The sequence below is a fragment of the Corvus cornix genome, chromosome 2, assembly GCF_000738735.6.
Source record: "Corvus cornix cornix isolate S_Up_H32 chromosome 2, ASM73873v5, whole genome shotgun sequence".
NCBI lineage: Eukaryota > Metazoa > Chordata > Aves > Passeriformes > Corvidae > Corvus > Corvus cornix.
Window position 1 is genome coordinate 70,249,159 of NC_046333.1, and position 13,935 is coordinate 70,263,093.

The following is a 13,935-nucleotide window of genomic DNA, read 5'->3' on the forward strand; positions in this document are numbered from 1 at the left end:
TAGAAGACCGCATTTTTTTTCAAAAAAAAAGGTGTTGTGTTTTTTCAGTGTGATGATTTGGCACTATTGTTGTTAAATTGCACCAGGAGCATCTCTGTTAATGACCATGCTTACTTTAAGTCAGAATTTTAATCCCTGAACATCCATGAGTAAATAATAATACTCTGCAGAAAGGAAAGGCAAAGGCTGTTTTCATGGCATAATTTCTCTGCCTTAACCTTTTTTTTGTTTTAAATAAAGCCTTCTGGTTTTAGAAAATATGGATGAAAGATAAAGTCTGTGTTTCTTTTTACACTTGATACTGCAGCACTTTAGGTCTTGCTGTGAGGGACAGAAACTCTTTCAGCTTTCCTCTCTTTAAGGGGAAAAGCATCTGCCAAAGAACAAGATGCTGTCACTTGGGTTGTGCTTGATCAAGAAGAGGAAAGGGTGGTCAGCCCTAATCTCTTCAGAGACACTTGTGCCATCCACCCCAGCTTCTGATGAGCCTACTCCCTTACTGCCTGCTTCATAGATTTCCACAGATGCTTCATGGAACGCTGCAGACACCTTCAGGCTCTCTGCTGAAGAGATGCCAGAGAGATTGGCTGATGAGCTGAACAGGTCAGTGATACCCAAGGATTTTAAGACAGATGTAAGGTTATATTTTTCCTCAATCTTCATGCGGGGGAGATAAACTCTAATCTTCCTCTCTTCCATCTTACTAGAACTGGTCCACTCCTTGAGATTTTCAAAGGTGATTGCGGTCTCAAGCTGCAAGGAAACAAACAAATTAGATCTTTGGGATGAGAGCACAACCTCTTTTGTAGCAATGCAGTACCATTAAACTGACTGCTCTTGCCATGGTGTATTTTCAGGATATATACAGATTCATGTGTCTAGAAGAGGAAAGCAAACCATGACTCTCTCTTCTCTGTCCTGCTTCCTATTTCTTTAATAGGCTTACTGCAAATTAATAGTCTTAGTTAGATGGCTACTCAGCAAATTTCACCAAAGATCTTGCCTATTTATCTTCTTTTCTTTAGAACTATATTCCAAAATCATTCTGTGCTTATGAATTGTAAGCTCTATCTACATTTAAGACCTCCAAGTAAGGAAATGTTAATGGTAACCAATTACTAATACCTGTAGTATCTAGAGGCATTTGAACCTAGCTAAATTTCATCAGTAATAAGTGAGCTGTCAGTTACTACTGAAGAAGTCTAGCTGTGTTCAAATGACTCTTTGTTTTTATAATTTAGGTTCTTTAAGTTAGTGTGCAATCATTTCAATGAATGCTGATTTATAACATAACTGTTCCTATTCAAACTGCATTCCGGCCAATGACAATATCCCATGCCCATATTCTGTCCATATCAATAATAATATGTCATGTAAGTTTTACTTTCTGACATTGCTTTAACCATTCCAGTACCCCTCATATTCAATTTTTAGATAGTTTAATTTTTGAAGGTATGAAGGAAGCATGTTGAAGGCTGTCAAACTATTCAATAATTACAAATACTCGAGCTAATATGAACTTCTCAGGAAGCTCCTCAGGATGCAGGAATTGAGATATAAAAGCTGTGGGGGTCAAGCTGCTGGAGTAGCAGCTTCTTATCTGAGAAGAATCTGTTCTGCAGTGACGAAAATTTTACCCACTAAAGCAGTTGCTTAGCAATCTATCCTCAGCACAAACTTTTGCAGGACCACTGAGACAGCTGCATGCCTCTATGCAACAATCCCATGTTGCCAATATTCAGGTCTGTGCTGGTGATGTGCTTTAAGATAACTTTGTTGTGAAGAGCTTTTCAGCACCTAAATTTCACCATGTTTGTAGTTTTCTGAAACCCAGCTGCCAGGGCCATACCTGCTCCAGCCCAGAGATGTCATCAGGCAACAGCACCCACAGGCTCAGCCGCCCACTGGCATATGGAAGCTCCAGGATCCTACATTTCTCAGAAGGGATCTCTGCCACTTTAAATGCACCAATCTGAGACATCATCTGCACAGGTTTGCTTTCTTGCTGCAAAACCGAAGAAAACAATACAGTTTTCACAAAGATTGTTCCTAGAGTGTAGAAATGCCTATTTACGGTTAAAGCTGATAATTGCTCTTTTTCAGGAAGATTGTACAACAACTTGTCTACTCCCTTCATAAATTCTAGAAGGGGACACCTTTAAAGTGTTGTACGCCCACATACCTCAGTAATTCTGAAAGGAATTGTCTGGGTGTCTTCTTCCTTAAATGCTTTCTCCCACAATCCTTTGAAGTAAATGGCACTGACCAGGACCATGTCAGTTTGTGAACTCACGGAGCTTGGTTGAAGGATATTTTTGATTGTCCCTTCAAGAATGCATAGGAAGAAAGAACATGTATAATGTATCTGTGTATAACACATCTTACTTGGCAATTACAACATTAAATGGAGGGTACAGGACTTGTGGGAAGGAGGGTGTAGCAGGGACATTATTCTGGTTTTGTAGCTGTTATCTTGTAGTTCCAAGGTTGATTTTCTTACTGCCTTTGACAATGGCTGTAGTTTCTCTCCCTATAAAGAATTATAGTGAGAGATAAAAGAGCCAGAGATTTACTTGTTACAAAGTGAGTGTATTTTGTGACAACAGGAAGAACCATTGGAACCTTTTATCCCAGGATGGTCTCCCAACCAAACATTTAATACTTTTTGCTTCAAACAAAAGTTGAAACATTGGTGTCAAACAATTTATCAATGTGTACAAAGCATATCTTAGTACTGTCCCTTTTATCAGGAATGGAAGTATTACATTTCTACAAAGCCTCTACAGATAGAGAGAGTCCTCTAACAGGAGTGTGTCTGAGGAAAAAAAAATTGTTATATGCTAGTTCTGTATCTGGAAACTTATCTATTCTCCAGGAGAAGGAGCAGAGGGAAAGGCTTTGGTTTTTCAGCACCTGACTTAAGTGTTCTCATATGTTGTTCAAACATGGTGGCAGAAGGGAAAATACCTATGCTGATAGTTGGCTTCCTCTTACCATTTGTCTGACTTTCAACCCAGGAATTTATGAGCTCTCTGGATTTTTCTGCAGCTGTTTGAAAGCTGATAGATTCCAAACCTCCTTTATACAGTTCCTTCACACATTGTATGTATTCCTGCAAAGAAAGAGCATGCCATTTTCAGATCAGAATGTCAAAGCATTTTGCAAATGCAAAAGGCAAGAGTGAAATTAACAGATATGAGCAATATGCTTATTAAGGCTAATCAGTAAACCATAAGCTAGTTTATAAGCATCTTAAGGTTTCACATGCACAATTTCAAGCAATTTTTAACATTTTAATCAATGTTTTCCCGAACTGAGTTTGATCCAAAACCAACATTCACTTCAGTTAAATATGGGGTTTTTTTCATTTTGCCCAATTTAAAATTTTAATTTTTGCAATGGTATTTTCCTTTAATTTCAAATTAAATGTTCCTTTCAATGGAAAACCTTGCAATATTTTTGAGAACCTGAAGTTATTTTTCAGGTTTGTTTTGCAAGGTGAGAAAAGAGTTGATCTCTTGCCAACAAAAATTACCTTTATTAATTATACCTTGACCTGATTGGATCTTTATTGTACTTTGCACAAACATCTTTTTGGCTAGTCACATTTTCTCTCAAGGCTCCCAAGGTTTAGGGCTGTGATAGAGAGAATCATTCCATGTGGAAGAAAATTTCTTTAGCAGAACCTGGACTTTTTACAGTGCTTTTTGCATTACAGAAAATTACAGCTTTGACATTCAGATCACATCTTAGAGCAACTTACCGGCAGGATTGGGTATTTCTCTTCAGCATAAAGTCTACGGGCGATGCTGATCGAATAATTGTCACTTGGTTTGGTGATTTGGGTGAAGATGTCCTTAAGTGAAGTGTGGATGCTCACCGATGTGCCGCACTGATTGACATGAATACAAATAAAAAGATAGATGATTTATCCTGGTTTTAATAATGAGGAGGTATTACATCCTATATGAAAAGAGTAGAGTAGTTCAGATGCTTCTTCTTATAAAACTGTTCATCCTATGCTGATGTAGTAATTTTGTAATATATACAATTAGGTGATGGTTTTCTACTGTAATTTCCTCATACCTTTTGGGGGCGGGGGGGCTTTTAATTACCTGCCACGGTAATCTAGCTCCAGCAGATCACGTAGGCTTTCCTTTGTTCCCAACCAGTCCTGTTTAACCAGTAGCACCCAGCTACTTTGCCTAATCATACAAATATCTACAATTTCCCCCTATTGGCCCAATATTATGGTGATGGGTTTCATTTTATGCTTGCTCTGAATCCTCTTTTACATTCCTCCCCTGTCCATTCTTATGAATGAAGTGTTTCCCAAATGCTGGATGAGGAGTACTAGCTGCACATTGGAGTAGGATTGGAACTGCTAAGAGACTACTTTATCTGATAGTTTTTGCTCCCAGGAGAAACTGACATAGAGAGGGAGATGAAATTATTTCTGTACCTGAGATTCAGTGCTCTCTCCAAATCCTGGGATTTTATCAAAGTGGATAGCCTGTAATTAAGAATAACAGTAGTTGAAATAACTGGTATGACAACAGAAAGGTTATGCAACTGAGATTAACACATAATGTTTGAAGCAAACCTATTAACTAACAGAGAAGCTGCATGACTCAAAAAGTGCAATCTGTCTGTACCATCTCTGAATAGCCATGCCTACTGTTGCCTGCTTAGATGATCCTTTTTTCTATTGAACATCTAGGATTCAGCTCCACTGTGTGCTACCAATAATACCAACTTTCTTATAGGCAACAAGCCAGCCACTCTCTTTCAAGATACTGAGAGCTGTAGGAAGCACATGAAACACTTTGCAGTCTGGGAATATGTTTTGGCTCTTTCCCTAGAGATTTTGTCTGCTTTCCTTATATAAACAAAGGATCACTCAAATGTGTTTTCATCTTTGAGAATTCTACTGCTAACAATGATAAAATTTAAATCCAGTTTCAAGATTTCAGGCTGATGCATTTGTTTAACACTATGGGAGTTTGAGGTGGCCACAGCTTTTGTGTCACCATGTGTGACACCACACATTTTTTAGCCTCCGAGCAACATTATCCTGAGCAGCAGGAGGGTTTAAATCCTTAAATGTAGTCTCACCTTTTCTATCTGAGCCTTGGTGTTATCTTTGGCACCTATGTAGACCATGGACAGGGTTGAAATGATGAGCAGAGGGGAGTAGCAGACATTCTCCTGGACACTCTGGCTTCTCAGCTCCCTGAATATGTCACAACAAACTTCCGTGCTCACTGGACCGATGGAGCCCATTGTGCAACAGCAGTGCCTGGAGCAAAGAGCAGAAATACAATAACAATGTAATGGTGGGAATACCATGCACACACAGCACACACAGCACACACACTTTAATAGGAGTTTTCAGGCAATAAAATATAAACAAGTAGTTTGGAAATCATTCTATGTTAACATGTCCTTTGCTATGTCACCTCTCTTGCATGTTAGAAACTCTGTTTTCACAAATCTGTTTCCTTCTGCATTTCTATACATTTACCTTTTTTGTAACTGTTCCTCAGAGGTCTGGAATCTGTGTGTGATTTCTGTTTACCTTTTCAAAGCAGTCAAACAACAATTGTCTGTACTTATTTTCACTCACTGAGAGCTAGAATTCCTAAGTACTTCATAGTAGCTTGATGAAAACAAGTAAATATTATCTCTTTGATATACTTGCAAAGCTGGAAATTTAAGTGCAAATTATACTTGCTCTAGGTTTGGACAGATACAGGTAAAAGCAGAGGCTGGCCATTTTTATTTTTTAAAAGTAAGTAGATGTAGTAAAGTATCTATTTGTTGCACAGTACTTACTGTCAGTAGATCTTCAAAGGCCCATAGCTTTACACTTGTTTTAGTAATGGAAGCATCTATCGGCAATACGATTCATCTAAAGTCACCTAGTCTAGGAGCAAGACTGATGCACAAAATTCATGTTTCATTGTATTGTGCTTTCAGATATAGCTTGCTTTGCTTAATTATGCTTTATTTTCTCAGATTATAACCTGTCTGATAAATTAAATTGCTGTTTTTCAAAATCCAGCCCCCTAGGTAGGAGCTAAATGCTGGGCTCTCAAGTTTCTCTTTGTAGTGTTAAGCTCCACCAAAGTGTTTTGTGACTGTCCTCTTCGATATACACATACAGACATACACTTATTTCTCTCACTTTCCCAACTTTATAAGTTGTTTAAAAACTGTACATCTGTCCACCCATGCACCTTTCCATGTTGTCTTGTGTTCACCAACCGTATTTTTCAGGAATGCAACTCTTAGAGAAATTTCACACTATAAAAAACTTAGCAAATTCACTTAACGCTACAGTTCTGCTCTCGATGCACTCTTTTGAACCAGAGGTCAAGCGAGAAAACTTATTACTTGTCTGTCAAAATCAATCTTAAAAGATACTGAATGGGAGGATAAGATGCTCTGAAATAAAATCATGTTTTGAGCACAAAATAATATTTTAACCACAAAGAATAACTTAAAAATCTCCCCAAAGCCACAAATATTCAGATTTTCCACATAATAAAATAGTGTAGAATGCATATACACAGGTAATATTTGTAGAGAATATCACGTAAATATTCTGTCCTGAAAAATATCAAACACAAAACAATAACTTATCTCTTTTTAAGTTTAGTCAGAAACAAGAAATAATAGAGTGAAAAGGTAAATTTTCCTAGAGAAATGCTTACCTTCAAGCCTCAGCACCAAAGACAATACAGCTTTCCAGCTGTATGTGGGTATACTGGCTGAGCCCTGGGGAATTTATACAGTCCAAGTTGTGACCCACCCATTGTTGCCCTTCAGAAGTTTGACTTTTGACACCATAAAAATAAATTAATGGTATTAGGTCACTTTTTTGCTTCAATGGGTTCGTGTTCGATGAAAGGGACAACAAATATTAGTTTTTTATTCTGTATTACAGTGCTTTTCACCAGTACATCAGGGCCATTGGGCTGGAGAAAAGGCCAGGAAATAATGCCTCATTTACAAGTAGATAGGGGGATGGCAGTAAAAACAAAAAATGTGAAAACCTTAGTGATGTCACACATAATTAGCAGTTATTAGTCAATATGTCAGTAATTAGTCAGTTTATTATTATGGTTGTAGTAATAGACCAGAACTCTCTTTCAGATGATCCTTTTTGAATGTACAAAATGCGGCCATGCTAGACAGAATAGAAGGGAGAACAGGACCTAGCCTTTTATTCTACTAACAAAACTGGGGAAATAAAAAAGTGTGCATGTGACAAAAACAATTGAGATGAAAGTCAAAAAAGAAACATTTTCTTTGTATGAGTGTGGTTTTATAGTGAAGTGTTTTATTCTCAGGGGTTAACAGCAGACCATAATTAGACAAAGTAAAAAACAGTCAGTTCCAAATGTATTTGTGTATGCACTTGCATTGTATCTCTCAGATCTTCCATGAGTAACTCAATGGCCTGACAGATGATGGAGGAACGGTGAAATCCAGCTAGAGGAGTGTTCATGGTCTGTGGGACAATCATAATATACAATAGCAAATATATTTCAGTTATAAAAGCATTTCACTTACAAAAGCTATTGTTCTGTATTGAAACAATAGAATGGACAAACAGTTACGAAACCATTCTGACCTCTGCAAAGCACTGTGTGATTTCTAAAACGGGGGGGGGGGGGGGGGGGGAATGGGGGAAGAGAGGAGGGAGATCCCAAAGTCTGTACAACATAATTCTTCAGAATATATGGGACATAACTGTGATCTCTGATATGAAGAGTAGGCTCCTGTACTGCTGCCAAAAGTTTAGGCAGTCCAGTGTTCTTTGCCTCAGTCTGCTTTCTCTTGTGAAAATAAATGTGCCATATAAATCTACATTCCCCTTGATGAATTGTTCCCTGTCAGTGTGTAGCTCAGGACATGAGGTGGTAACACAGACATCAGGACAGGCAGAAGTGCTTTCTAGTGCTAGGCAGCCAGAAGAAAACCTGACATATTAAATAGTGGGAGGTGTGCCTCGACCTCAAGTCACAGGGTATGTATCACACGTTGCTTTCCTTTTAAGCTTTGTGCCCACAAAATAATGATTATCAGTTATCCTTCTAAGCTGATGATGAAAAAGATGAAGAGAACGTGCCAAAGTGGGCATATGGCAGCGATGCTGAACTAGGAGGAGCTGTGGACTCCCTCAAGGGTCTCAAAAAGAGATGTGGATAGACTGGAGAGCTCAGCAGTCACCATATGTATTTAATTTAACAAAAGTAACTGCAAGATTCTCCATCTGTGATGGGCTGATCCTCATTGCAAGTGCAGATTGGAGAATGAGAGGTTAAGAACAGCCCTCCATAGAGAGATCTGTGGGTTTGGGTAGATGGCAAGTTGAATATGAGTCAACAGTGTGTCCTGGTAGCCAAAAGGGCCAACCACATACTGGGGTGCATCACGCACAGCATCACCAGATAGTTGAGGGAGGTGATTGACCCTGGGGGGGATCTTTAATGTCCCTTGAAACCCAAACCATTCTATGATTCTATGATTTTCCCACTCTGCTCTGCACTGATGTGGCCTCACCTCGAGTGTGGTGACAAAGATGGTGAAAGGCCTCAAGGACAAAACTTACAAGGATCGTCTGAGGTGATTTGGCTTGTTCAGCTTGGAGAAGAGAAGGCTGAGAGGTGATCTCATCTCAGCCTACAACTTCCTCGATGGGGGCAGTGGAGGGGGAGGTGTTGATCTCCTCTCTCTGATGACCTGTGATGGGATCCGAGGAAATGGAATGAAGCTGCATCAAGGGAAGCTTAGACTGGACACTGGGAAAATGTTCTTCATCCAGAGGGTGGTCAGTCACACCCTGAAACAGGCTCCTTAGGGAAGTGGTCACAGCACCCAGCATGTCAGAGTTCAGTGAGTGTCTGGACAATGTTCTTTCATATGGTTTATTTATAGGAAGTCCTGCAAGGAGCAGAGAGCTGAACTCAATGTCCTTATAGTTTCCTTCCAATGTGACATACTCTGATTCTTCAAACCTGTGTGTCTTCACCAAATAAGCTGTTTTCTCACATTGTTTATAGTGCATCTCAGATTTATGCCACTATTTTCACTCTTTATCCCTTTTTTGTTCAGGACCACTTTGTGTTCATCAGGGTTTAGTTCTACCACACTGGTCTTCCACTGCTGCATGTAAGAGCTGGTCAGGGTATTTAACTCAGTGAAATTTGCTTTTCAAATGTCCTTCAAGACTCTGTGCTACACAACCGTGATTCCCATTCCCTTAGTCTGATCTGCCATACATGAATTACAGAAGTGTCCAGACCTGTATCACAAGTCCAGCTCATGACATATACCCTGTATTTTAGGACCTACAAACAGATTCAGGAAGAAGCTGCACTTTTATCAGTAATCATTTTTTTCACATCATCACACTGAAAGAATAGAATAAAAATTACCCCAGTGGTTTTTTATACCTGGTGAATTTGACTTCTGTATAGTGTCCTGGTTCCAGACCTGCAGAACAGCGTTGTTTGCATTTAATGCAGAGTTTTGTTCCATAAGTTACACAAAAATCGTGTTTTCTCTCCCAAGAATTGGAGTTTCAGATTCAGAACACACCCACAATAAGCAAATGTGTGGAGGATAATAAGCTCTGCTGTGATAATGTATGATAAAGGCAAGCCATGCTCTTTCTGAGGGGTGTGGTGTGGTTTTCTGTGCTCAGACCAGGAGTTAATGCAAAGCCAGTTTTAAGCAACAGAATATACCCAAGAGCAAATGAAAAACTGCATCAGAGCAGACTATCAGCATAGCATCAACACTAAAAGGTCTTGTACAGTCTGCTTGACATGGGGTCTAGAGAGAGTAAGCAAACCTTCCTGCACTTGGAAGATTACTTGGGACAGCTGGCAATGAATTGTCCTGTCCAGCACAGCTGTGCAAAGCAGTATGAACAGTTCAGTCACACATCCTTATTTGACAATGCTTGTCCCAAGAAAGAGGGCAGCTACAGCTCCGCTGCCCTTTCCTCTTCCAGGCATTTCATTGTGGAGCTGTCCCTAAACCAACAGACTTGTTCCCTGATGTTGGAATCGCCGTGAAAAGGGGATGCAGTCACTCATGCTGAGTGGGAGCTACCTACAGGTTCCTCCCTTCTGATTGCACACAAAGGTCATCCTGCAGCCCAAGGCAATGTGCAGGACAGCACAGGATGGGGAGCCAACCTACACACTCGGCAAGTTCAGGCCTGTGCCTTCTCTTGTCAGGTACTATGTGGGTCGCTAACACCCTGGTGTACAATTGTATTTGACTTCAAATCCCTGCAGAAGGCTTCCAAGCAAAGCCTCCTGAGAACATTTTGAGACATGCGAAGGAATAAAAAATGATGGGGAAAGCCAGCACAGATTTACCAAGGACAAATCTCTCCTAACCAACATTATTGGCCTCTAGGATGGGCAGCTTGTTCTATAAACAAAGGGAGTGCAGAGGATATTGTACACCTGACTTCAGTAGGGCCTTCAGGATGATCTCCTAGAATATCCTTGTAGTCACATTGGAGAGCTATAGTCTGAATAAGCAGGCAATATTTTGGGTGGAAAGTTGGCTGTACTGCCAGAAGCAGCAGGAGCAGGGCTGCTCCATGAGGACAGTGAGCTGAGCCAAGAGTCAGCCCCCAGGGAGGGCAGTGCCCTCACTGTTAGATGCCACAGCACAATATCTGACCACAGGGAAATGGAACCAAATGTCACAGTGTCCATCAACAGCCATGGACACAGCTGTGAGAAGAACCAGGGCCATGGTGCATCTACAGAGCCTAGGGTTAGGGAGCAATGAGAGTTTGCTCCCTGTGGAATGGGAGGCTCACTGAGCAGGTCCCAGCAAGCACCTGAGCAAGAGAAAAGGACAGACCCTGAAAGGGTGACAGGTCCAACCAAGCCTTCAGAACATGAGCCAATATAGTGACAGGGCATGTCCAAAATCGAGCTGGGAAGTCTCTCCACAAGTGAGGGCTGCACTCAGATCCAGTGACTACCAGGCAGGTCAATGGTGACAGAGTAGGCTCAAGTTCAAGCCAGGAAATCAGTGCACAAGTTGGTCTCAAGAAGTCTCACGGCCAGGCAGGAACAGGAGAACAGCCCCTGATGTGGTGCCGCTGGGGCAGGGGCTGATGTCCCCTTGGGGGTTCATATGAGGTCCTGGGCTCTGGGCAGGTGGGACAGGTCCCATGGAAGATCAGGGCCACTGAGGGCTTCTAGTGCCTTCAGGGCTCAGACCAGCAGCCTCCCCTCTGAGGACAGTGTGCTCTTGCTCCATAGGGAGACCTGCACTTGGCAGGGACTCACTTTAGAGGGACACACTGGCTGAGGGCTGTTAGTGGGCTGTCTCAGGGGACGTAGAGACAGGGACAGTGGATAGGAAACGGACACGGCACAAGAGGTAGGGAACTGAGTGAGGTGGTCAGGTCACCCCAACAGGCCGCAGAGGCTGTCAGGAGAAAGCCAGGAAGGATGGTCTGGCTGGGTGGAAGAGGGTTCACTCAGGAGCCTGGCCCTGAGTAATGAGTGAGTGCTTTGTGGAGATCAGGAAGGTTTGTGAGGACAAGGCCCTGTGTGACTGGAGACCCAGGCTCCTCAGTGCTTGGCAAAGAGCTCAGGGAGGACTGAGCTCACTGTCAGGGAGCGGCAAGGGCCAGCTTTTCCCAAGGAGGACCGAACCAGGAGTCAAGGGGGATGCCACAGCTGGCAGTGCAGGAGCCTCACCAGCCAGGGCTCAGCAGCTGAGCAGAGCAGGCCCAGAGATCACGGGCACTCCAGATCATAAGGTAATGTCATGGCTATGAGGCAGGTGCAAAGAAAACATTGACTACAAAGCCAATTCATACAGGAGAGGTAGGTCTGGGTCCAGTGATCACAGGGCAGGGCCAAGGTCACTCTAGGAGTCCTTGGCCAGGAGTGGGCACAGCTGTGTTTGAACTGCAGACTCACACACCTCTGATGTAATACAGAGGGGAACTGAAAGTCCAGCACATAGCTTAGAGCTCCTGCGGTCACAGGTGTGGGAGAGGCTCCAGGTATGGCTGAGCAGGACTATTAGAAATTCATTAGTGCACTCAGAGCTCTGTCATACACTTATGAGCAAAAGAGATGGGCCTGGAGTTGAGGCTTGGGTCTGAGGTCTGTCAGGAGGCAGAACCGGAGACAGGAACTTACAGTGTACTTCAGTGCTATGTCTAGGCTGAAACAGGCTTCTGTCATGGGCAACAGCCTTGACCTGGGGAGTTTCACCTAATTTCTTGCTGATTAACATAAAATTTTTGTTGTTGATTTGAGTATTGACAAAACCAATGTAACAAGCTATGCTTACTAGTTTCGGCTTCCTTGTTACATTCAGTGCTCCCCAGTCCCTCTGGTGAAGCAGGAGATAATGGAAGAGGTCAGGGTTGGTGTATGACTCTATTTCTGGCAGCCGTTGCTGCTCACTTTTATCCTGTTCTTTAGTCTGCTTCAGGGGCTGTAGTTCCACAGGGATGTCCTTGCTTTAGCATAAGTGACCAGCAGGCTGCAGTCCCTCTGGCGTGTCACTGCCCCAGCCTGAGCTGCCTGTGGCTGCAGTGCCCCAGAGGTGACTCCCAAGAGTGTGCCTTCAGCTGTGCTCTTAGTAACGTCCCCTTCTTAATAATATCCACGTCTTCTCTCTTTTGTTTCTCCAAACACATCTGTCCCATTTCTCTGTCCACTCTTCCTTAATTACACTCGAGCAGAGGTGCTGTATGCTCTCCTCTAACTGGAGATTTGGCATACAGTGAGTTTTTGTCATTCATTACAGGGTCTGCTGCAACTGGCCAAGGACAGTTCATGTCCTCCTTTCTCAAATGGTGCCAGTGCCCAATACAGGCTCCAGACCCATTTGCAGAGGGTGTTGGGGAAATCTTCTGCCGAAGCTGGTTGTGCTCTCAGGGTCCTAACACTGGCTGTTGTCAGTCCTGGAACTCAAACAGCTGGTAGTATTTTCTGTATATTTATTTCCTCTCAATGGATTTCTCTTCCCTGGTTTTGTTCAGTCTCCCTTTAAAATCATGTAAAATTTTATCATCTCCAGCATTCTTTGATCATGAGTTCCATCATTCAGCTGTTTGTTGTCAGCTACCTCTTGTCAGCTACCTCTATGTGTTGATGTTCTTTTAACTGCTTTCTACTAACCTCTTTTAATACCATTAAGTTCCTGTGTTAGAAGATATACCAAATAGCCATCCTCTGTCGTTGCCTCTGTAACACTCAGGACTTCAGAAACCTCTGTTCTGGAGAACGTTCATCCCTACCCTACAAGTTTGACTACATGGGCTCAGGCACATCTGAAGCTGCTGCCAAGCCTTGAATTAGAGCACTGTTTGTGTCAAATCTGTCCTCCATGGGGGTCTACATCCTCCTCATTCAAGAGAAGAATTTAAACTGAGTCTCTTGATTGTGAGTCTCTTGTCCTTGCTGTGTTGCATGCCTGTGCCTGGCCATGAACCTCACTGAGATGGACACTGTAACTCACCATTCCAAGTGTTCATTTTGGACACTAGAAATTATTAGAAAAAACTTACTAGAAAGGAAATTATTAAACTGTATTTTATTGGAAATGACATGAGAGGGGAAAAGGAGATAGCATAGACAAATTCATGTCCCTTCCAGTGGTCAGATCCCCAAGCAGTGCAGCATTGGATGGATCTTTATTCAGGGAGCAGCACACTGTGCATATCCCATGCATGCAGAGGTTCACTGGTGGTGTGATCTTTACACTTTTATAGGTAGGTTCTGTTTATCATTTCTACTGATGAATGAAAGTACACTTATACAGAAAAATGCTGCTTCACTTCAAGATAAAGACAAGGATACGCCGGTAGCATCATCTGTGAGGTTCTCCATTATGATTAGCAGGTGAAGCTTAGCCCACAGCCAC

The 13,935-nt window shown here is 42.2% G+C and overlaps 1 protein-coding gene across 1 annotated transcript; it reads right to left on the reverse strand.

Annotated features, from left to right (window-relative positions):
- Positions 1-219: 219 nt before the first annotated feature.
- On the reverse strand, positions 220-6,754 carry LOC104698154 (ovalbumin-like). The gene is made up of 8 exons (XM_010413336.4): positions 6,717-6,754; positions 5,116-5,299; positions 4,463-4,513; positions 3,764-3,892; positions 2,995-3,112; positions 2,183-2,325; positions 1,850-2,005; positions 220-753 (listed from the first exon to the last, which is right to left on the reverse strand). Exons 2-8 carry the CDS (start codon positions 5,281-5,283, stop codon positions 358-360), a joined length of 1,161 nt encoding a protein of 386 aa, XP_010411638.3. The 5' UTR covers positions 5,284-5,299; positions 6,717-6,754; the 3' UTR covers positions 220-357.
- Between the last annotated feature and the right edge of the window lie 7,181 nt (positions 6,755-13,935).

Excerpts from the sequence above, each read along its gene's own strand:
- LOC104698154 (XM_010413336.4), bottom strand. The coding sequence starts at position 5,283 with ATGGGCTCCATCGGTCCAGTGAGCACGGAAGTTTGTTGTGACATATTC. Across the intron at positions 3,113-3,763 it reads AGAAATACCCAATCCTGCCG|GAATACATACAATGTGTGAA; the intron begins GTAAGTTGCTCT and ends CTTTCTTTGCAG. Across the intron at positions 754-1,849 it reads ACATCTCTGGGCTGGAGCAG|CTTGAGACCGCAATCACCTT; the intron begins GTATGGCCCTGG and ends GTTTCCTTGCAG.